At 43.5% G+C, this 24,456-nt stretch overlaps 1 protein-coding gene across 1 annotated transcript in view; it reads right to left on the bottom strand.

Annotated features, from left to right (window-relative positions):
• Nucleotides 1-24,456, bottom strand: part of MEGF11 (multiple EGF like domains 11) — a 590,966-nt gene that overhangs the window by 282,273 nt on the left and 284,237 nt on the right. Inside the window, exons 5-6 of the mRNA XM_058156456.1 lie at nucleotides 22,494-22,614; nucleotides 216-352 (exon numbers count right to left, since the gene is read on the bottom strand). Of these exons, the coding sequence (XP_058012439.1) occupies nucleotides 216-352; nucleotides 22,494-22,614 (258 nt within the window). The remainder of the gene's footprint in view (nucleotides 1-215; nucleotides 353-22,493; nucleotides 22,615-24,456) is intronic.

Below are 24,456 nucleotides of genomic sequence, written 5' to 3'. Positions count from 1 at the left end.
ATGAAGCCCAAACTGGCCATTCAGCCATTCAGTCTCATCCCAGCATCTGAAAGTGGTTAGCATCCCAGAAGGATTGTGCACGCAAGACATTTTTTCTCGATGTACAGACAGGCTGTCATGTAAGTCTCACATAAGACATTAGCAGATTTTTTTTGGGGTGGTGGTGGTGGTAAGAATGCAAACATAGGTTCCCCTTATCTGACTTCAAGGCCTACCTGTCTCCCATATATCCTGCAGTACACAGGCACACCCCTGTCACGTGGTCGCATTGTCCTCCATTGTGGCAGGGGCATTCTTGGCTGCAGTTAACCCCATAGGTTCCTGATGGGCAAGGTTGCGCGCACACAGAGCCCTAAGAGAGAGAAAGAGAAAGAGAGACAAAGGTACGATCAGATTAACACTGGAGGTTTTTAAGAAGAGACTGGGTAGCCATTTGTCTGGAATTGTTCTGTCTCCTTCCCCACCTCGGAGTAACGAGCTGCCTTCAGCCAGTGGATTCACGGCTCTTATCAGTCCGAGCAGAGAAATCGCAGCTGTTTGCCAAAGTTCAAACCAAATGACTCGCAGAGTAAGACTTCAGCTCTCTTTGAAATGGTTCAGCTAATCTTTTGCTCCCCGTGGAGTGCAAACAGTCTCAAAGCTCCTTATATATCCTTCCTTTTGATGACGCCGTCTCTCTAATCTTCTGAAGCGCGGGTCGATCCAAGCTTGAATATTATTATTATTATCACCTGTGTCTGAGGGCGTAGCCAGGGGAAGGGAGGAATCAGGGGATGAGGGCCTCATTACATCTTCCGACTGGCCTGGTTCTGGCTCCTGGAGCCGGGCCAAAGGCATCGGTGCTCCCAAGATAAGCCTTACTGGCCCTCCCCCCTCACTCTTGGAGTCACTTTCAGGCATGGGGCCAGGTTCGGGGGCTGGAGCCACAACAGGAATGGTACAGGGCCATGATGGTGAACCAATGGCACATGTGCCACAGGTGGCACGCAAAGCTCTCTCTGCAGGCACACCTGTGGTCGCCCCAGCCCAGCTACACCGCACATGCCCGCATGCCTCCCGCTGGCCAGCTGGTTTTCGGGTCTCTGCCATGCATGCGCACATGGAGAGTGGGGCACATGTGGGAGATGGGCGCGCACATGCGCGGGGAGGCAGGGCGTGTGTGCGAGGGCTGCTCGCATTGCATTTGGGGGATTTGCACATGTGTGTGCTCCCCCCGCACCGCGTTTTGTGCCTGGAAGGCCTCCTGCACCAAACTGGAAGCCAAAATGGGGTGAATGCATGGTGGGGTGGGGCACATGTGTGTGGGGCGCTTGTGTTGCATTTTGGGGTTGTGCGCACGCATTTGCGTACCCGTTTTGGGCACTCGGCACCAAAAAGGTTAGTCATCACTGGTATAGGGTCTCCAGCCTGAGCAGGGGGTCGGAATAGAAGACCTCGAGGGCCCCTTTGTTATTCTGTAACTTCTGTAACCTGCTTGGGACCATCAAGAACCAAATGCCAAGTTGTTTTCAATATCTTCAAATAAAAGTCTTGTTCCAAAAGGAATGAGAAAGGTGGAATTATTTGGACCAAATCTGACAAACTTAGAATTCAACATTTGTTAAAGTTGTTATTAAGATGTAATTCAGAATCAAAACAAAGATTCCTGAGTTAGTGGGTGGAGAATAGAACAGTGTCAGTGTGTGTGTGTTTTGTGTGTGTTGGCAATCTCATAAAGTTCAACAATTCTGAAACATGATGTACTAAATATATGAAAGCTATTGTCTTTCCTTTCCTACCTGCTGTTTCTCTGCTAAGTATCATTAACAACATATTCTTCAGATGAATGGCAGTATATCTCTGAGAGTATCCATCAATGTCAAAAATATTTTCATATTTAAAAACAACTCGCATATGGAATTTAATTTACCCCAGAAACCATTTATCATTATGCAATGGCGTTGTATCACATCAGAAATTTGGATTTCTGCAAACATAAAGCTTTCAAACATCTTGCCTGTTTGGTTTTTAACAAGAATGGACCTTCTTACATTTGATAGAAATTTTTATTAACTGTCTATTCCGATTAATGGTTCTTACAATATGGAATTTGCCAAATATTGATCACTGAATTGATCTCAAGTACTATTAAGTTTATTTTATTGGTAGTACTGATCTAACATTGCTTCAGAAATTCTTGTTATGTTTCACACAGCTTGTAAACCTTAATTTTTTCTCTCTTCTTTTTCTTTTTCCTTAGTTGGGTTTTAAAATATCAGATTCTACCTATCTATCTACTAGCCGAGAGCAGTAATAGACTGAGTGATGGAACTGTAATAAATAGATACATCATGTGAATATCACATTTCATGGGGCTTTAGCAGTCCTGCCTGAAAGTACCTAAAACCTCATGAAACTTTGGTTTGAGAATGGCTAATTTGTAAGATTTCAGACACAAAATTCCAGACAAATAATCCTCACTTACCATCAAAGAGAGAAGCAACCTAGAACTAAGCAGAAATTTCTTGATAGTCAGAACAATTAACCAGTGGAACAGAAGTTGCCTTCAGAAGTTGTGGGTGTTCCATCACTGGAGGCTTTTAAGAAATGACTGGACACCTGCTCTTGAGCAGGGGGTTGGACTAGACAACCTCCAAGGTCCCTTCCAACTCTATTAAACTGCTTGCTCAGTGACCATTGGGAGTTACAATGGTATTGAAAAGAAGAGATTTACAACTGATTCTCAAACTTGTGGCTGTGACAGCATCCTCACAGTCACAATCTGGCGGTTTGGACACTTAACAATTGTTGCCTATTCATTATTTTTTATTGCTTTTTATATTTTACTTAATTTTTTCCAAGTTTCAAATTTTCTTAGTTTATCAAAATATACAAAGGAAAATGAAAATAATGGGAGTGGAGGAAAAAAGGAAGAGGAAAAAAGTACAACGGAAAAGGGGGAAAAGAGAGAAAAACATTGATTTCCGACTCTTACAAAATACCTTATGCCACCAGACTTGAAATCCTGGGTTTAGAAAATTTAGAACTCCGCCCCTTTCAACAGGATCTATGTTTAACTCATAAAATCATCTGCTACAATGTCCTTCCTGTCAAAGACTACTTCAGCTTCAATCGCAACAATACTCGAGCACACAATAGATTTAAGCTTAATGTTAACCGCTCCAATCTTGATTGCAGAAAATATGACTTCAGTAACAGAGTTGTTACTACTTGGAATACACTACAAGACTCTGTGGTCTCTTCCCAAAATCCCCAAAGCTTTAACCAAAGACTATCTACTATTGACCTCACCCCATTCCTAAGAGGTCTGTAAGGGGCGTGCATAAGAGCACCAATGCGCTTACCGTTCCTGTCCTAATGTTCCCTTTGATTGTTCTTTTTAGTGAGGTGGAATAAGATAATAACCTACAGCCACAAATTTTGCTTTCACTTAATAATATATACGAACCATCCCTATAACAACAAATTGTCTAGTCAGCAACACCCAAAATCAAACTTTCAATTTTGTTTCCACTTCAAGCACAAAGTCCAGAAGTGGTTTCCAAGTAAAAACAAAGTTAGTTCTTTTCTTTAATTAAAGCCATCTCTTCTGATTCCATCGGTTTTTCCGGCCACTCATCCATGGTGGGAATGAAACTATCTTTCCATTTTTGTGCACAGAGCATCCTTGCTACCACTGTATCCTGTGTGCACAGCTGACTTCCAACAAGAAAAGTCACTGGGGAAGCCAGCAGGAAGTCTCAAATCCCGGTCATGTCATATTCCACTTCCCTGCCTGGCGTTTGCTTAATGACTGGAACAAAACAAACATCCTATATGTCAATGCGGGTCGTATGATACCTTACTTTAGGACCACATTGCTTAGCAACAGTTACCCATTGTTAAATGAGGACTACCTCTATAGACAATTATTTGTTCCTGTGTTAAGTGAATCATGCTGGCATTCCTTCGAAGTTCGTATCCGCAGGATCAGAGAGTTTGCATCTAAGCAGGTATTTTTTTTTCAAATCCTCCTGGTTATATCTTCAAATGTTCCAGGTACTTACTCCCTGAATATTAAATAACAGCAAACACTTTTCTCAGAGAAAGTAATAGCTCGGGAGAAGTCCCTCATGACCACTTCAGAGAAAGTTTGTATTGCTGGATGATTTTGATTTAGCTCTCACTCTTCTCTTGCCAGAAATATAAAACCTATAAAAGCCTATAAAACGATTTGCCTATTTGTAGCTTTACTCCAATAGATTGAACGGTAACCAGCCCTCTCACCTCATTTCTCCATCCTGTTTCTTCCCTTAGAGAAATGAGCAGGAAATATTTTAAAAAAGAAGAGAAAGGACATATTGACTAATCTCTGGGCTGATAAAAGTGAAAAAAATTCCAGAAATTTGGGATTATTTAATATGTTTAATCAGGACAGGTTTTTTTTTAATTCAAATTTATATCCCGCCCTTCTCCGAAGACTCAGGGCGGCTTACATTGTGTCAAGCAATAGTCTTCATCCATTTGTATATTATATACAAAGTCAACTTTTATTGCCCCCAACAATCTGGGTCCTCATTTTACCTACCTTATAAAGGATGGAAGGCTGAGTCAACCTTGGGCCTGGTGGGACTTGAACCTGCAGTAATTGCAAGCAGCTGCTGTTAATAACAGACTGTCTTAGCAGTCTGAGCCACCAGAGGCTATTATGCCTTAACCAGAGTTAAGGCATAATAGCATGCAACATATATTAACCTAGTTTAGTTTTTCTATGATTTATTTTTATTTATTTATTTATTTATTTTTATCAATCATATATAAGATAACAGGTAAAAGTATAAACATAATTTGGATACATGAAAAGAGTATGTAAAAAGGAATATTAGGACAGGGACGGTAGGCATGCGTGTGCCCCTTACTGACTTTAGTGCAGGGTAACCAACCTTGGTAACTTTAACACTTGTGGACCTTCAACTCCCAGAATTCATCAGCTACCTATGCTGACTGGGGAATTCTGGGAGTTGAAATCCACAGGTTTTAAAGTTGCCAATGTTGGAGATTCCTGATTTAGTGTAGAATGTAAACCCAGACCATCTAATTTATGCATCAATGTACAGCACGAATCCAGAACACGGATTAGCTTCATTCAATACTCAACCATCGATGTAACCCTAGAAGTTGAGAAAATGGATTACTTAAATAACCATTTTAAGTTTGTTGCCTGAACCCGATCAATGACTAGATCTTATTCTTCAAGATCCTTCAGAAAGTCAGTCGTCAAGAAGAGACTGTGGCTTTTGTTGTTAAAATACAGTAAGAAGCACACCAAAATCTTTTCTTGGTCCTAAGATGGTGGCCCAGAAGCTCTGCAAAAGAGGGACACCACTGCTTATCTCATAAACAGCTGGATTTTGCAATGGTGACCTGCAGTACAGAACCTCATTTTGGATTAATTTGTTCATATCCAGAAATGCCAGCCCTTTATTTAACCTGATAATAAACACACTTCCTCGTTCTGTTTCAAAGAAGACAAGATTCCTATTTTTGTAACTCACTGAGAGGAGTGGTTGGCCGTACAAATTTTCTTAAATATTGAGAAAGCCACATTCCAAAGTTCATCTCTCAGGAGCAGTAGTGGGATCTGTAGGCACAGGTACAGAATACAGAGTGACAAAGTTGGAAGGGACCTTAGAGGTCTTCCATTCCAACCCCCTGCTCAAGCAGGAGACCCTATACCCAGCAGTGAAATCCTCTGAAGTCTGCCACTGGTTCTGTGAATCTGCTATTGAGCATGCACTAAGGAGGCGAGTTATTGGCCCCAAAGGATAGGGTGCACAACTTAGGTGTCCTCCTGGATGAACGGCTGTTGTTTGAAGATCATTTGACGGCCGTCTCCAGGAGGGCCTTCCACCAGGTTTGCCTGGTTTGGCAGTTGCGCCCCTTCCTTGATCGGGATGCCCTGTGCACAGTCACTCATGCGCTCGTTACCTCTCGCTTGGATTATTGTAATGCTCTCTACATGGGGCTCCCCTTGAGGTGCGCCCGGAGGCTGCAGTTAGTCCAGAATGCAGCTGCGCGGGTGATAGAGGGAGCTTCGCGTAGCTCCCGTGTAACACCGCTCCTGCGCAGACTGCACTGGCTACCTGTGGTCTCCCGGGTGCACTTTAAGGTTTTGGTTACTACCTTTAAAGTGCTCCATGGCTTAGGGCCTGGGTACTTACGGGACCGCCTACTGTTACCTCATGCCTCCCACCGACCCGTGCGCTCTCACAGAGAGGGACTTCTCAGGGTGCCGTCCGCCAAGCAATGTCGGCTGGAGGCCCCCAGGGGAAGATCCTTCTCTGTGGGGGCTCCCACCCTCTGGAACGAACTTCCCCCGGGTTTACGCCAAATACCTGATCTTCGGACCTTCCGCCGCGAATTGAAAACACATCTATTTATTTGCGCTGGGCTGGCTTAAATTTTATTGGTTTTAAATTTTTATTATTAATTTTAAGGGGTTTTTTAGTTTTATATATTTTAAAGTTTTTAGGCCAACTATAGAATAAGTTTTTTAATCTATATTTTAATTGTATATTGTACCGTTTGTTTTACCCTGGCTGTACACCACCCTGAGTCCTTCGGGAGAAGGGCGGTATAAAAATCGAATAAATAATAATAATAAGAAGAAGAAGAACACGTGAGTACCTGAGGCATGCCCGCGCAGAGCTAAAAAAGGAACATTTTGAAGCCTTCTGAGTCTGCAAAGGTAAGTAGAACAGTGGGGGGGGGATCCACTGTGCCACGTGACTTAGATTAGCTAGAAAGCAGGAAATCAGACGGTTCTAGCTAATATAAATTGTGCGTCACAGCTGATTTTCACCCAGCTGATCGTCGGAAATACAGGTTCACCCAAACTGGTAGGATTTTTAGTACCAGTTTGGGAAAACTGGTCTGAAACAGTAGCATTTCACCCCCTGCCTTTACCATTCCAGACAAATTGCTGTCTGGTATCTTCTTGAAAACCTCCACTCCCAACTTCTGGAGGCGAGCCATTCCATTGGTTAATTTTTCTCACTGACAGAAAAATTCTCCTTAATTCCAGGTAGGGTTTTTTCCTTGATTAGTTTCCATCATCCATTGCTTCTTGTCCTGCCTTCTGGTGCTTTGGAGGGTAGCATGACTCCCTCTTCTTTGTGGCAGCCCCTCCAATACTGGAAGACTGCTATCAAATCATCCCTAGTCCTTCTTTTCATTAGACTAGATGTACCCAATCCCTGCAACCATTCTTCATATGTTTTAGCCTCTAGGTGGTAGGGAGAAATAAATCAGAATCTAAAAACCCCAGTTCATTAGGGGGACTTTGAAGAAGCAGGAGAGAAATATATTATTGATGCTTTTGAACTTTGGTATTGGAGAAGACTCCTGAGAATACCAAACACCATCAGAAAAATAATGAAATGAATCCCCAAATTAATCCAAAATTTTTACTTGAGGTATAAATGACCAGGTTTAAATTATCGTATTTTGGATGTTCTCTAAGATCATCATAAGGCAGCTATAATTTTGGGTCCCCAGTAAAATCAAAATGAACCTGATGTTCATTAATAACATAAAGTTATGTATGACTTGCACGAATGTTTCTTCAAATACACCACTGAGCCATGGGGGCGCAGTGGATAGAATGCAGTATTGCAGGCTAACTCTGCCCACTGCCAAGTGTTCAATCCTGACCAGCTCAAGGTTGGCTCAGCCTTCCATCCTTCCTGAAGTCGGTAAAACGAGGATCCAGATTGTTGGGGGCAACAGGCTGATTCTGTAAACCGCTTAGAGAGGGCTGTCAAGCACTATAAAGCGGTATATAAGTCTAAATGTTATTGCTATATAAGTCAGAGCTAGTGCTATTGGTATCTGGCTGTCTACCTGGGTGGCGCGGTAGTTAGAATGCAGTATTGCAGGCTGACTCTGCCCACTGCCAGGAGTTCGATCCTGACCGGCTCAAGCTTGGCTCAGCCTTCCAGCCTTCTGAGGTCAGTAAAACAAAGACCCAGATTGTCAAATTCTAATCTTAATTAGAATAATAGATTAATTAGAATAATAGATTCTAATTAATTCTAATTAATTAAGAAATGAGAGTCAAGTGGACAAGATGGCGGCTGTCTTCAAAACGGGATGTTCTGTGATGGAAAATCTGAACCCCTCACATCTCAGAATATAGGACATCTTGTAAAAATTATATACATTATTACATTATCCTCCAAGATGAGGGCTGTAAAAGTACTGTGAAGTGGTATATAAGTCTAAGTGCTATTGTTATAAAGTTTATTTTAAGCTATGAAATTGTATATTGCATCTTTCTCCTCAAAAGAGAGGGGCCGGGATAGCTCAGGCAATAGAGAAGCCTGTTATTAGAACACAAAGCCTGCAATTACTGCAGGTTCGAGCCCGGCCCAAGGTTGACTCAGCCTTCCACCCTTTATAAGGTAGGTAAAATGAGGACCCAGATTGTTGGGGGCAATAAAGTTGACTTTGTATATAATATACAAATGGATGAAGACTATTGCTTGACACAATGTAAGCCGCCCTGAGTCTTTGGAGAAGGGAGGGATATAAAGGGCCGGGATAGCTCAGGCAATAGAGAAGCCTGTTATTAGAACACAAAGCCTGCAATTACTGCAGGTTCGAGCCCGGCCCAAGGTTGACTCAGCCTTCCACCCTTTATAAGGTAGGTAAAATGAGGACCCAGATTGTTGGGGGCAATAAAGTTGACTTTGTATATAATATACAAATGGATGAAGACTATTGCTTGACACAGTGTAAGCCGCCCTGAGTCTTTGGAGAAGGGAGGGATATAAAGGGCCGGGATAGCTCAGGCAATAGAGAAGCCTGTTATTAGAACACAAAGCCTGCAATTACTGCAGGTTCGAGCCCGGCCCAAGGTTGACTCAGCCTTCCACCCTTTATAAGGTAGGTAAAATGAGGACCCAGATTGTTGGGGGGGCAATAAGTTGACTTTGTAAAAAATATACAAATATACAAATAGAATGAGACTATTGCCTTATACATTGTAAGCCGCCCTGAGTCTTCGGAGAAGGGCGGGGTATAAATGTAAACAAAAAAAAAAAAAAGACCCTAAACAAGAAAGCAAAATCTCTGAAGTCCAAGATCGATATTCTGCGGAGCACAAACTCCCAGCCTCCAGGTCTTTTCTGCGCGTACATTCCAGTTGGCTGCAGCCAGAAGCCAAATTCCAAGATTTTCAAAATCCAGCGAAAGAAAAAAAAGTCTCACTTGTGTTATAGCCAGCTGAAGTTTTCTCTTTTTTCTTTCTTTCTTTTTTTTTTATGAAAGCCCCGGAGAGGCTCTCTTAAACTCACAAACTCTGTATTTGTAAGCACAGTACTTTTACTTAGAAATTCAACTCCTTCCCATGCAGGCACTCCAAAACTCGGCTTTGTCCCAGGGGAGAAAGCAACCTCAAATATGATTTTTAAGAAACTTCCCAGCATCCTTCGAAGGATTCTACTCTCTATCAATGTAGGTGAAATACTTATGGCTCGCCAGGGCTTGTTGGCAGAAGAGAATTTTTGCAGTTACCCTATTAATTTTGGTTTTCCTATTTTCTGCAGGGTGTTTTTAACCCTGCAGCAATTATGTTGTATTGATTCAAGCCTGCAGGTTATGTTGTAGTCTCTTTTTCGGTGTGATGTAGAACTAGCGCAAATCGCAGCGCTGTGCCACAGATGCATCGCACATCAGCTTGGCACCAACGTTCAGGTCGTGCCACTAAAAAAGAGGCCAGAGGCTAGAGCGGTTTCATTCATGCCGGGTTCTGTATTCAGCTTTTTAGTTTTGTTTACGTATTGCATTTAGCTGTTTTGGATGCTATCCAGGTGATGCATTTCTCCAAGCAGTGTGGGTTATGACACTTCTGCAAAATAATAATGTATTCACTGCAGTTAATAAGATTGCATATTATTTTTATTACTTCTCGCCAAGGAAGATTGTGAAAAGTAAAACAAAAAAACAAAAAAACCCTGCTTGTTTTACTTGCATCCAGTTTTCGTCACCACAATATTAAAAAAGATGTAGAGACTCTGGAAAGGGTGCTGTTGTGTCTGCGCCCCCCGAGCCGGGCCTCCTGCCAGAAAATGACTTGGAAAGTGAGGGGGAAGGGCCATCAGGACTTACCTCGGGAGCACCGGCTTCCCTGGCTCAGCTCCAGGAGCCAGAGGCAGGCCAGGTGGAAGAGATAATGAGGCCTCCATCCCCTGACTCTTTCCCCCCCAGGCCACACCTCCAGACCCGGCTAATGGCAATCAGGCCTGGCTGGACCCTAGGTTTCGTAGGCAGGAGAGGCGGGAACAACAGAAGCAGGGGTGGGGCAGGCCTAGGAAGTGCTGAGTCATGGAGCCACACCCCACAGGATATAAAAGCAGCAAGAGCTGCTGTGCCTCTTCGTAGCAGGCAAATCAACTGATTAACTAAGAGCTGAAGTTTGTTCCTGGGTGACTCATCGGCGTCGAGGGAGATAACAGAGAGACTTGGCAGACGCTTTCTATTTTGCTGCCAGAGCTGCTAGTGCCGGCTAATTAAGCCATCACTCGGACGGAGGCAAAGGGTGACAGAACAAGTGCAGAGAAGAGCATGATGAGGGGGCTGGAGGATAAAACATACGAAGAACAGCTGCAGGAATTAGGTATGTCTAGTCTACTGAAAAAAAAAAACTAGGGGTGACTTGATAATGGTGTTCCAATATTTGAGAGGCTGCCACAAAGAAGGGGGGGGGTCAACCAGTGGTGAAATCCCAATTTTTTACTACCGGTTCTGTGGGCGTGGCTTGGTGGCTTGGTTGGTGTGGCTTGGTGGGTATGGCAGGGGAAGGATACTGCAAAATCTCCATTCTCACCCCACTCCTGGGGGAAGGAAATTGCAAAATCTCCATTCTCACCCCACTCTGGGGCTAGCCAGAGGTGGTATTAGAATAGAATAGAATAGAATTTTTTTTTGGCCAGGTGTGATTGGACACACAAGGAATTTGTCTTGGTATTTGCCAGTTCTCTGAACTGCTCAAACTTTCCGCTACCGGTTCTCCAGAACCTGTCAGAACCTGCTAGATTTTACCCCTGGGGTCAACCTATTTTCCAAAGCAGCAGAAGGGAAGGGAAGAAGCAATGAAAGGAAACTAATCAAAGAGAGAACCAATCTAGAACTAAGGAGAAGTTTTCTATCAGTGAGAAATATTAACCAGTGGAATGGCTTGCCTCCAGAACTTGTGAATACTCCATCACTGGAATTTTTCAAGAAGAGACCAGAAAGGTATAGGGCAAGGGTGTCAAACTCAAGGCCTGGAGGCCAGATCCAGCACATGGGGTACTTGGATCTGGCCTGCGGAGCCACCCTGGAAAAAGCAAGGGACTGGTCTTTGCCAGGAAAAATGGAGCTCAGGAGGGCTGCAAGTATCCCTCCCAAGGTCCATTTTCGCTGGCAGAGAGTTGCAGGAGGCTGTTGCAGCCAAAAACCGAGCTTGGGAGCCTGTTTTTGCTGGCTGAGTGCTCGGGTCACCATAGGCACCCCCAACACAAGTGACGTTGAGCTGGCAATGCCCCCCTGCCCCTCCCCCGAGGTCAAACACAACCCTGATGCGGCCCTCGATAAAATCGAGTTTGACACCCCCGGTATAGGGTCTCCTGCTTGAGCAGTGGGTTCGACTGGAAGACCTCTAAGATCCCTTAGCAATGGATGGAAATTAGTTAAGAAGAAAACCAGCCTAGAACCAAGGAGAAATTTCCTAATGGTGAAAATAATGAACCAGTGAAACGCCTTTGCCTTCAGAAGTGGTGGGTGCGCCATTAGTGGAGACTTGTCTGGAAGGGGTTGGACTAGCCCAGGGGTCTCCAACCTTGCCAACTTTAAACCTTGTGGACTTCAACTCCTAGAGTTCCACAAGTCTTAAAGTTTCCAAGGTTGGAGACCCCTGTCTTAAAGGATGTTGGCTGGGAATTCTAGGAGTTGATATGTGCACCAACTCCCAGAATCTCGCAGCCAGCATCCTTTAAGACAGGGCTCTCCAACCTTGCCAACTTTAAACTTTGTGGACCAACTCCCAGAGTTCCACAAGTCTTAAAGTTGCCAAGATTGGAGACCCGTGTCATAAAGGATGCTGGCTGGGGAATTCTGGGAGTTGGTGCACATATCTTAAAGGATGTTGGCTGGGAATTCTAGGAGTTGATATGTGCACCAACTCCCAGGATCCCGCAGCCAGCATCCTTTAAGACAGAGGTCTCAACCTTGGCAACTTTAAGACTTGTGGACTTCAACTCCCAGAGTTCCTCAGCCAGCAAAGCTGGCTGAGGAACTCTGGGAGTTGAAGTCCACAAGTCTTAAAGTTTCCAAGTTTGGAGATCCCTGTCTTAAAGGATGTTGGCTGGGAATTCTAGGAGTTGATATGTGCACCAACTCCCAGAATCTCGCAGCCAGCATCCTTTAAGACAGGGCTCTCCAACCTTGCCAACTTTAAACTTTGTGGACCAACTCCCAGAGTTCCACAAGTCTTAAAGTTGCCAAGGTTGGAGACCCGTGTCATAAAGGATGCTGGCTGGGGAATTCTGGGAGTTGGTGCACATATCTTAAAGGATGTTGGCTGGGAATTCTAGGAGTTGATATGTGCACCAACTCCCAGGATCCCGCAGCCAGCATCCTTTAAGACAGAGGTCTCCAACCTTGGCAACTTTAAGACTTGTGGACTTCAACTCCCAGAGTTCCTCAGCCAGCAAAGCTGGCTGAGGAACTCTGGGAGTTGAAGTCCACAAGTCTTAAAGTTGCCAAGGTTGGAGACCCCTGGACTAGAAGACTTCCAAGGTCCCTTCCAGCCCTACAGGTTCTCTGTCTTATGCTCTAAGCTTCCTAGACCCATCTGACAGAGGCCTGACAAGAACAACCGTTCCTCCATTTCCTTCCTTAATTCACAGCTCCCACATCATTTTTGTGGCCTTCCCCGGGAATAAACAGATAAAGGCTCTCACCAGACTCTGGCTTTTGCTTTTCTTTCTCGTTTGCAAAAACAGCATTCGCCAAGGGTCTAATTGTCGAACGATGGAATAATGCCAGAGGGCATAGCAGGACTGAAGGAAGCCTTTTGGCAAACCCAGAGGGAGTTAATTATCACGTTATTGATACAGATTTAGATGCTTTTCTTTAAAAAAATAAAAATAAAAATAAAAAAATAATAAAAAAATAAAAAAATAAAATAAAATACAAGATTCTTGACACGTAGAATGAAAGGCGAGGAATAAATGCATTGTTTGGAAAGAGCCCTCAGTCACTGCTGGGAGTCAGTGTGATGATACTGTATGCTTAAATCTCTATACAAGGGGGAGCATTTTATATTTTCCCTTTAGTCAAGAAAGGGCGCTTCCAAGTTTTGTCCCAAAGTTGCTTTTTTCAAGAGGCCTCTGGTGGCTCAACAGACTAATACAGTCTGTTATTAACAGCAGCTGCTTGCAATTACTGCAGGTTCAAGCCCCACCAGGCCCAAGGTTGACTCAGCCTTCCATCCTTTATAAGGTAGGTAAAATGAGGACCCAGATTGTTGGGGGCAATAAAAGTTGACTTTGTATATAATATACAAATGGATGAAGACTATTGCTTAACACAGTGTAAGCCTCCCTGAGTCTTCGGAGAAGGGCGGGATATAAATGCAAAATAAAAAAAAAAGAGGCAACTGGACTTCCTTGCTTTTTGCTTTTGGAGATGTTTCGCTTCTCATCCAAGAACCTTCTTCGGCTCTGACTGGATGGTGAGGCATGGAAGGATTGATGCTCCTTGCAGCTTGCAGACAGCTGGTCATTTGCATTCTTTGTCATTGAGGCCACTTGGAGGTTTGTCTGTGTCCTCAGGGTCACCTGAGTGGTCCCAATGATTCCTGTAGTCTGCAATTTTTCCCCCCCTCTGGAAATCCATTCTGCCTCCCACACCATTCCAAGGATGTTCATCCCAAATTGTATAGATAAAAAGTCTGTAGAGATTCTCTATCATCCAGGTCGTGGTTGTCTCAAAGGTGCTTTTTCAGGAGGCAACTGGACTTTCTTATTTTTCTTTGAAGATGTTTCGCTTCTCATCCAAGAAGCTTCTTCAGCTCTGACTGGGTGGTGGAGAATGGAAGGATTTATATTCCTTGCAGAGAGCTGGTCCTTTGCATCCTTTTAGAGGGTCGTTGAGGCCACTTGCAGGTTTGTCTGTGTCCTCAGGGTCACCTGAGTGGTGCAAATGGTTCCTGTAGTCTGCAATTTTTTTCCTCTGGAAATCCATTTATACTCTCACACCATTCAAAGGATGTTCATCCCAAATTGTAGAGTCTACAGAGATTCTCCGTCATCCAGGTCACGGGTTTTTTGTTTTTTTTTTAATTTGCATTTATATCCCGCCCTTCTCCGAAGACTCAGGGCGGCTTACATTGTATAAGGCAATAGTCTCATTCTATTTGTATATTTATATACAAAGTCAACTTATTGCCCCCAACAATCTGGGTCCTCATTTTACCTATCTTATAAAGGATGGAAGGCTGAGTCAACCTTGGGCCTGGTGGGACTAGAACCTGCAGTAATTGCAAGCAGCTGCTGTTAATAACAGACTGTCTTAGCAGTCTGAGCCACCAGAGGCCCCAAAGGTGCTTTTTTCAAGAGGCAACTGGACTTTCTTGTTGTTTTTTTCTTTTGAAGACATTTCGCTTCTCATCCAAGAAGCTTCTTCAGCTCTGACTGGATGGTGGGGAATAGAAAGATTTATACCTCCAAGTTGCGTTACTGCACATAAATTCTGCATTTTCTCCAGCGAGTTTAAGGAAGGACGGATACAGAGGGGCCGGGATAGCTCAGGCTATTAAGAAGCCTGTTATTAGAACACAGTAGCCTGCAATTACTGCAGGTTCAAGCCCGGCCCAAGGTTGACTCAGCCTTCCATCCTTTATAAGGTAGGTAAAATGAGGACCCAGATTTTTGGGGGGGCAATAAGTTGACTTTGTAAATATACAAATAGAATGAGACTATTGCCTTACACACTGTAAGCCGCCCTGAGTCTTCGGAGAAGGGCGGGATATAAATGTAAAATAAATAAATAAATAAATAAATTAAAAAAAAAAAGAGGGTCCCTGTGTATATCCTTATGACCGTCATTGAGCCCAACATTTCTGTCACTAAGTGAAATGTTTGTTAAGTGAGTTTTGCCCCATTTTATGACCTTTCTCCCTCAGCTGTTAAGTGAATCACTGCAGCCGTTAAGTTAGGAACACGGTTATTTAAGTGAATCTGGCTTCCCCATTGACTTTCCTCGTCAGAAATCACAAAAGCTGATCTTATGACCCCGGGACACTACAACCGTCATAAATATGAGTCAGTTGCTAAGCATCTGAATTTTGGTCACGTGACCGTAGGGATGCTGCAACGGTCATAAGCCATAAACCAGTCATGAGTCACTTTTTTCATTGCTTTTGTTACAACTTCGATCTAAATGAACTCTTGTAATGGGGGTTGGCCTAGAAGACCTCCAGAATCGCTTCCAGTTCATTCTATTCTATTTTTATTTCTGAGTCGGAGATTACTCTCTACCCTTTAGCCCAGGGGTGGAATTCAAATTTTTTTACGACTGGTTCTGTGGGCGTATTGTGGCTTGGTGGGCGTGGCAGGGGAAGGATTTTGCAAAATCTCCATTCCCGCTCTACTTCTTGTGGAAGGATACTGCAAAATCTCCATTTCCAGCCCACTCTGGGGCCAGCCAGAGGTGACATCTGCTGGTTCTCCGCACTACTCAAAATTTTTGCTACCGGTTCTCCAGAACCTGTCAGAACCTGCTGAATAGTAACCCTGCTGTAGCCTTCTCATATTTCATGTCAGGTCTGGAAACTGAGCCTCTGGTGGCTCAACAGACTAATGCAGTCTGTTATTAACAGCAGCTGCTTGCAATTACTGCAGGTTCAAGTCCCACCAGGCCCAAGGTTGACTCAGCCTTCCATCCTTTATAAGGTAGGTAAAATGAGGACCCAGATTGTTGGGGGCAATAAGTTGACTTTGTAAATATACAAATAGAATGAGACTATTGCCTTACACACTGTAAGCCGCCCTGAGTCTTCGGAGAAGGGCGGGATATAAATGTAAAATAAATAAATAAATAAATAAATTAAAAAAAAAAAGAGGGTCCCTGTGTATATCCTTATGACCGTCATTGAGCCCAACATTTCTGTCACTAAGTGAAATGTTTGTTAAGTGAGTTTTGCCCCATTTTATGACCTTTCTCCCTCAGCTGTTAAGTGAATCACTGCAGCCGTTAAGTTAGGAACACGGTTATTTAAGTGAATCTGGCTTCCCCATTGACTTTCCTCGTCAGAAATCACAAAAGCTGATCTTATGACCCCGGGACACTACAACCGTCATAAATATGAGTCAGTTGCTAAGCATCTGAATTTTGGTCACGTGACCGTAGGGATGCTGCAACGGTCATAAGCCATAAACCAGTCATGAGTCACTTTTTTCATTGCTTTTGTTACAACTTCGATCTAAATGAACTCTTGTAATGGGGGTTGGCCTAGAAGACCTCCAGAATCGCTTCCAGTTCATTCTATTCTATTTTTATTTCTGAGTCGGAGATTACTCTCTACCCTTTAGCCCAGGGGTGGAATTCAAATTTTTTTACGACTGGTTCTGTGGGCGTATTGTGGCTTGGTGGGCGTGGCAGGGGAAGGATTTTGCAAAATCTCCATTCCCGCTCTACTTCTTGTGGAAGGATACTGCAAAATCTCCATTTCCAGCCCACTCTGGGGCCAGCCAGAGGTGACATCTGCTGGTTCTCCGCACTACTCAAAATTTTTGCTACCGGTTCTCCAGAACCTGTCAGAACCTGCTGAATAGTAACCCTGCTGTAGCCTTCTCATATTTCATGTCAGGTCTGGAAACTGAGCCTCTGGTGGCTCAACAGACTAATGCAGTCTGTTATTAACAGCAGCTGCTTGCAATTACTGCAGGTTCAAGTCCCACCAGGCCCAAGGTTGACTCAGCCTTCCATCCTTTATAAGGTAGGTAAAATGAGGACCCAGATTGTTGGGGGCAATAAGTTGACTTTGTATATAATATACAAATGGATGAAGACTATTGCTTAACACAGTGTAAGCCGCCCTGAGTCTTCGGAGAAGGGCGGGATATAAATGCAAAAAAAAAACAAAAACCATACTAGGCCGTAGGTTTCCAGACGCTGCCACATTTCTCCCCTGAGGGGGAGAAGGGGGGGTGATGGGTATGGTTACATTCTTCAAGCGGTCAAGGTCGGATTGTGTTCGCATCTGCAGAAGGAGTGGCAAGAAGAGGTTTCGAATAAAGTGGAAGAATGTTGGACCATGTGACGGGCAAAGGGGTTAGGGGTGGGTGGGACTCTTGGGGTTTGTATAACTGGGAAAAGAATCCGGAAGTTTCAGTTTTGGAATTTCAATCATCCGTGTGCCAGTTTTCTAATGCTAGTAAAGAACTTTGAAAGACAATGGCTTCAGAGGTTTTTTTTATGCAGAAGAGATTTTTCTGGAACCTTGTCATTTCACATTTTTAAAATTAAGTTAAGCAACAGGTTTGGGGTCTGGACTATCCAGTGCAGTTCACAACTGAGTCTCAGTTTTAACTCCGATTTCCTTCTCAATCTCAGATTTGATCTGTCCACAATGACAAACAGGCTACCTCTGAGATTCATGTAGGAACACAAGCAGGATTAGCATATCTTTCTCATAAATATCCCCTGTCCAGGTCACATCGATCAGTTTTGATGGCACGGTCATACTTATTGACTTGTTTGCCGTACCTTCTCCAAGTTTGATTCTGCTGAACTTATTTGTAAGTCATTTGCTGAACTTATTCCTAAGAGGACCATAAGGGGCGTGCATAAGCGCACAAACGTGCCTACCGTTCCTGTCCTATTGTTTTTTTCTTTTCTTCTTCCTATATATATGCTTATACCTCCTTATATTTACTCATATATGTGTTTATATACTATATAATCTTTTTGTATGATACCTACATATATTGTTGTGACAAAATAAATAAATAAAATAAATAAATAAATAAATGTTGTGGGATTCCAGACAGATTTGGGCATTAGATGCTTTATCCTCTGTGCACCAATTCTGATGAGACTGAGTTAGGGAACTGAGGCTAAAACATATAAAAAATGGTTGCTGGAATTGGATATGGCTAGTTTAATGAAAAGAAGGATCAGGGGAGACATGATAGCAGTCTTGCAATATCTCAGGAGTTTCCACAAAGAAGAGAGAGTCAAGCTGTTCTCCAAAGCACCAGAAGGCAGGACAAGAAGCAACAGATGGGAAACTAACCAAGGAGAGAAGCAACCTAGAACTAAGGAGAAATTTCCTGACAGTTAGGACAATTAATCAGTGGAACAACTTGCCTCCAGAAGTTGTAAATGCTCCAACACTGGAAGTTTTAAAGAAGAGGTTGGATAACCATTTGTCTGGAATGGTATAGGGTCTCCTGTTTGAGGAGGGGGTAAGATTAGAAGACCTCCAAGGTCCCTTCCAACTCTGTTATTCTGTCACTGTCATTTTTCAGTTTTGAAAAAAGGCCTCAGGAGGACTTCACTTTGGAAGATATCCAGAGGGATCCTTCTGGATGCCTCTTGCTAAAACCAAAAGTAAATCCTTTTCATGATTTCCACACAGTCAAGCAATGGACATGGATCTTGGCTAGGCCTTGGCCTGAGTCCAGAATGAAGCAGTGTCAAAGCTCCTTTTCCCCAAGACAAGAGAGGGGGAGGAGGAGGATGGGAGGAGGGGGAGGGGAGGGGGAGGAGGAGGAGAGGAGAAGGAGAGGAAGAAGGAGAAGGAGGAGGAGGAGGAGAGGGAGAGGGAGAAAGCGGAGGAGGAGGAGGAGGAGGAGGAGGAGAGGAAGAAGAAGGAGAAGGAGAAGAAGGAGGAGGAGAAGGAGAAGAAGGGGGAGGAGGAGAAGGAGGAGGAGAGGAAGAAGGAGGAGGAGGAGGAAGAGGAGGAGGAGGGAGGGAGAAGGGAGAAAGGAAAAAGGAGAAGAAGAGGAGGAGGAAGAGGAGGGGAGGAGGAGGAGAAGAAAAAGGAGGAAGATGGAGGAGGAGGAGGAGGAAGAGGAGGTGGAGGAGGAGGAGAGGAAGAAGGAGAAGGAGAAGAAGGAGGAGGAGGAGGAGGAGGAGGAGGAGGAGGAAGTGGAGGAGGAGGAGGAGGAGAGGGAGAGGAAGAAGGAGAAGGAGAAGGAGGAGGAGGAGGAGAAGGAGGAGGAGGAGGAGGAGAGTCTGCCTTTGAGCATGCATGAAGATGTCTTCCCAGAACTCTGACCTGGAATGAAGAACCATCTACCAAAGTAAAAGGGTATCCAGGCCAATCCTGAATTTTAGCATCTCTGCTTTTAGAACTGAAATGTCAGTCAGTTAGTTATTTTACTTTAATTTAGTTAATTAGTTTGAAATGTCAGCATTTTGGCCCTGTTCTCAAACACCCAGACCTCTCTTGTTCTGCTTTAGGCCTCCATCCCACGGGAGATTAAGTGGGTGGAGAGCGAGAGGCATATTTCCTCTGCCTTGAGTTTGGAGAAGTTAAGGCAGTGTAGAGACGGTATAAAAAAACAAAAGGCGTAATCAGTATTTATTAAAGCCACCTCAATCTGTGGACTTGTGCAAAACCCACAAACATTTTTGAAACAAATACAATGAAACAGGCTGGCATTTGGCAGTTTTCTCCCTTTGGGGGGGGGGGGGGGAAGAGAAGCATTTTTTTAAAAATGCACAGGTATCTAAATGGTTACCATAGATACCTAGCTGTTTTTGTGGCAGTACAGTGAGAGTCCAGGGAGTACGTTAAAATATGGTTTACAACTCACAATTGTTATATTCGTTCAATAGATCACCCTTCGGTCTAGCTCAATATTTGAATCCAGCCTAGAGACCCTGTTTATCCTAATAGACGACATCCTCAAAATTTAAACCAGATTTTGTAGAGATACCTTCTGCCCCACCAACCCAATAAATGTGTATCCCGACAGGTTTGTACATGGGTTCGAATATATCTATGCACATAAGCAAACCTGTCAAAAACAAGATTAAAAAAAACCCGGCAGGGCCAGGACAAAAAAAAATAAAATAAATGTATTTTAATTGGACTAATAACTATTAATTAAAATTAATTGGCTATAAAATAAAGAGCTCAATTTATAAAACTAATGGATTTTCCCCTTGGCGTGGTCTTTTTTCTCACATGTAGAGAAAAATCACGAAAACAACAAGAACAGATTTTAAAAAAAGGAGGAGGGGAAGCCAGAAAGAGAAAAGGGGAACGAATAAACTAGATGAAGATGAGTCAAGGAAATGGGGAAACTACACCCGGGAGGAAAGAAAAGAGAAATAAATCCTTGGAATAAATCCTTGGATGTGCTGGAGTCTCTAGTTTGTGTGTGTGTGTGTGTGTGTTGTGGGGGGAGGGTAGAGTTGGGAGACCTCCCCTCACCATTCGTGAAACCCTTATCTGGTTGTTCCCAAAAGAGTGCACTTAGTTTGGTGAGATTCTTATAAATAGGTGAATCTAGGTTCTATTATATCGCAGGATCTAAAATGGACAGCTAACATCAAAAACGTCATCAAAAAAGCACAACAAAGAATGTTCTTTCTGTGCCAACTCGGAAAGCTAAAACTGCCCAAGGAGCTGCCGATCCAGTTTTACAGTGGAATTATTGAGTCTATCATTTGCACCTCTATAACTGTCTGGTTTGGTTCTGCAACCCAACAAAATGGACAAAGACCTCAGAGGATCATTAGAACTGCAGAAAAAACAACTGCTATCCACCTGCTTTCCACTGAAGACCTGTATACTGCACGAGTCAAAAAGAGGGCTGTGAAAATATTTACAGACCCCTCACATCCTGGACATAAACTGTTTCAACTCCTACCCTCAAAACGATGCTATAGAGCACTGCACACCAGAACAACTAGACGCAAGAACAGTTTTTTCCCGAAGGCCATCACTCTGCTAAACAAATAATTCCCTCAACACTGTCAAATTATTTACTAAATCTGCACTACTATTAATCTTCTCATCGTTCCTATCACCCATCTCCTTCCACTTATGACTGTATGACTGTAACTTTGTTGCCTGTATCCTTACGATTTATATTGATGTTTCCTGATTGCTTATTTGTACCCTATGATTATCATTAGGTGTTGTACCTTATGATCTCCTTCCATCTCCTTCCACTTATGACTGTAACTTTGTTGCTTGTATCCTTACGATTTATACTGATATTGATTGTTTCCTGAATGCTTAATTGTAGCCTATGACTATCATTAAGTGTTGTATCATTAAGGGTTAAATTTGTACCCTACGACTATCATTAAGTGTTGTAAGTGTTGTACCTTGATGAAGGTATCTTTTCTTTTATGTACACTGAGAGCATATGTACCAAGACAAATTACTTGTGTGTCCAATCATACTTGGCCAATAAAAATTCTATTCTATTCTATCTATACCCTCCTGGAGTTCTGAATGCTCCATCATTGGAAGTTTTTAAGAAGAGACTGGACAGCCATTTGTCTGGCATGATATGGTATTTATTGTCTTAAACTTGGCAGCTTTAAGACTTGTGGACTTCAACTCCCAGAATTCTGGTATAGGGTCTCCTGCTTGAGCAGGGGGATTAGACTAGAAGACCTGCAAGGTCCCTTCCATCTCAGTCCTATACATAGCCACATATTGCATATCACACGAATGTTTGTCTGAGTGGATGGCAATTGGATGATAACAATTTTTTGCAAGATGCTGATGAGACAGATTCTGAACAGAGTCTGAGAAAGGTTCTATTCAGAATCTCTCTCACAAGCATCCTGCAGTTGTGCAAAAATTTTAATCACCCAATTACGAATCAAAGAGAGAAGCAACTTGGAATTAAGGAGAAACTTCCTAAAAGTGAGGACAATTAACCTGTGGAATAGCTTGCCACCAGAAATCGTGGGCACTCCATCACTGGAGATTTTTAAGAAGAGACTGGACAGGCACTTATATGAAATGGTATAGGTTCTCCTGCTTGAGCAGGGGCTGGACTAGAAGACCTCCAAGGTCCCTTCCCGCTCTATTCTATTCTATTCTATTCTATTCTATTCTATTCTATTCTATTCTATTCTATTCTATTCTATTCTATTCTCTCCTCTCCTCTCCTCTCCTCTCCTCTCCTCTCCTCTCCTACTCCTACTCCTACTCTCTTCTCTTCTCTTCTCTTCTCTTCTGACAAACATTATAAGGCTCATGGTTTTGTATGTGGGGGAACGGTGCTCTCTGAGCTTGGTAGTTTTCTTGCAGACGTTTTCTTACCGTACTAGGCAACATCATCAGTGCTATTGATGTCACCTACTTTGCGAATGAAACCCTTGCAAAAAGCCACCGAGCTCAGAGAGCACCAAGGACCCCACAGTTCAACCCTGACTGAGCGACAATTCTTCTCTCGTCTCGGTTGTAGAGGGGCTCCAACGTTACCCACCATCCATCCCGGGGGACAGGTGCATTCTCCCGTGATGTGGTGACAGGTTCCTCCATTCTGGCAGGGGCATCGCTGTTCGCACTGGAGTCCGTGGCTGCCTGGAGGACACGTCTCTTCGCAGCTGCTCGGGTTGGTGGCGAGGAAAGGAGAAGGGCAGCCAGCAACCCAGACGGAATAGAAAGAGACACAAAAGAATTCTGTAAGTTACAGCACCGTAGCTCCATGGTATACACAAATCATCCATCATGCAGCCGGATTCCCATCGACAGTGTCGAGGGCAAAATGTAGGTAGCCAATATTTATTGCTCAGAAAGAGACAGGTTTTCTTTCAAAACCTTTTGTTTACATTAACCGATCTTTATTCCCAAAGAAAATCACCACTCTTGCTCACCGAAGGACTATTTTGTTTTTTGTTTTTTTAAAAAAAAAGATTTCCCTGTTCCAGAAAACGGACAGTCACAAGTTGAAGCCTCCCAAATCCCAGTGGAGGCTTTCAAACAGTGGTGGGACTCAAATAATTTAACAACCGGTTCTCTGCCCAAATGACCAGCTGGATAGGTGTGGCTCGGTGGTCATGTGACCCTGTGGGCATGGCCAACTCAACATCACTCACAATGATGGGCGCTTTGCCTTAGCCGTTACAATGTAATAAGGATTAACCAGAGAGGCAGTTTCTGTAAGCAGGGCAATAAAGATTAGGCTAGAAACACCAGAATGTTTCTTTCCTGCCTTCCTTACAGGATTAGCCCTGTAAAGTGGAAAAAAACAGAATGAGATTTCTTCCAACAACCAGTTCTCTGAACTACTTAGAAAGTTAACAACCGGTTCTCCCGGATAGGTGCGAACTGGCTGAATCCCACTACTGCTTTCAAAGGTATATGAAATACAGGTAGCAAGTCCCCGACTTACAACAGTTCACTTAGTGACCCTTCCAAGTTACAACGGCACCTTAAAAAATAGTCAGTGACTTATGACCGTTGTTCACCCTTATGGCTGCGGCAGTATCCCCCCGGTCACGTGATCAGAATTCAGATGTTTGACTCATACTTATGACGGTTGCCATGTCCTGGGGTTATGTGATCCCCTTTTGCAGCCTTCTGACAACAAAGCCAGCGGGGAGGCTAGATTCACTTAACTGGGTTACTCACTTAATGAATGCAGCAATTCCCTTAACAACAGAAATTTTGGGCTCAATTGTGGTCGTAAGTTAAGGATTACCTGTATAGCCGACCAGAGATAGGAAGAGTACACGTCTCTTTATGTGTGGGATGTGAGGATGGGTTAACACAAATTCCACTGAATCATGATGGGCCAGGCATGCAAATTTTTCGCCCAAGAGATCCGCAGATAAAACCAATTCTGGCCAGGGTCAGTTTTAAAGGGTAAGTGTGTAATCTTCTCCCCCCAATTAAAAGAATCCCCAAAAGCAGAAGGAAAACATTTCAAATTTGGCAGATTCCTTCTAAATCAGATTTAACAGATTAACAGAGTTAAGGGGCCGTGGTAGCTCAGGCTGTAAGAAGCCTGTTATTAAAACACAGCAGCCTGCAATTACTGCAGGTTCAAGTCCCACCGGGCCCAAGGTTGACTCAGCCTTCCATCCTTTATAAGGTAGGTAAAATGAGGACCCAGATTGTTGGGGGGGCAATAAGTTGACTTTGTAAATATACAAATAGAATGAGACAATTGCCTTACACACTGTAAGTCGCCCTGAGTCTTCGGAGAAGGGCGGGATATAAATGTAAATAAATAAATAAATAAAAAACAGAGTTGGAAGGGACCTTGTAGGTCATCTAGTTCAACCCCCCCACTCAAGCAGGAGACCCTACATCATTTCTGACAGATGGCAGTCCAGTCTTTTCTTGAAAGCTTCCAGGGATGAAGCTCCCACCACTTCTGAAGGTAATCTATTCCACTGAATATAGAATAACAGAGTTGAAAGGGACCTTGCAGGCCATCTAGT

This window comes from Ahaetulla prasina, chromosome 13, assembly GCF_028640845.1.
Source record: "Ahaetulla prasina isolate Xishuangbanna chromosome 13, ASM2864084v1, whole genome shotgun sequence".
Lineage (NCBI taxonomy): Eukaryota > Metazoa > Chordata > Lepidosauria > Squamata > Colubridae > Ahaetulla > Ahaetulla prasina.
The sequence above is the reverse complement of the archived record's forward strand: the minus strand, read 5'-3'. Positions and strand labels throughout refer to the sequence as shown.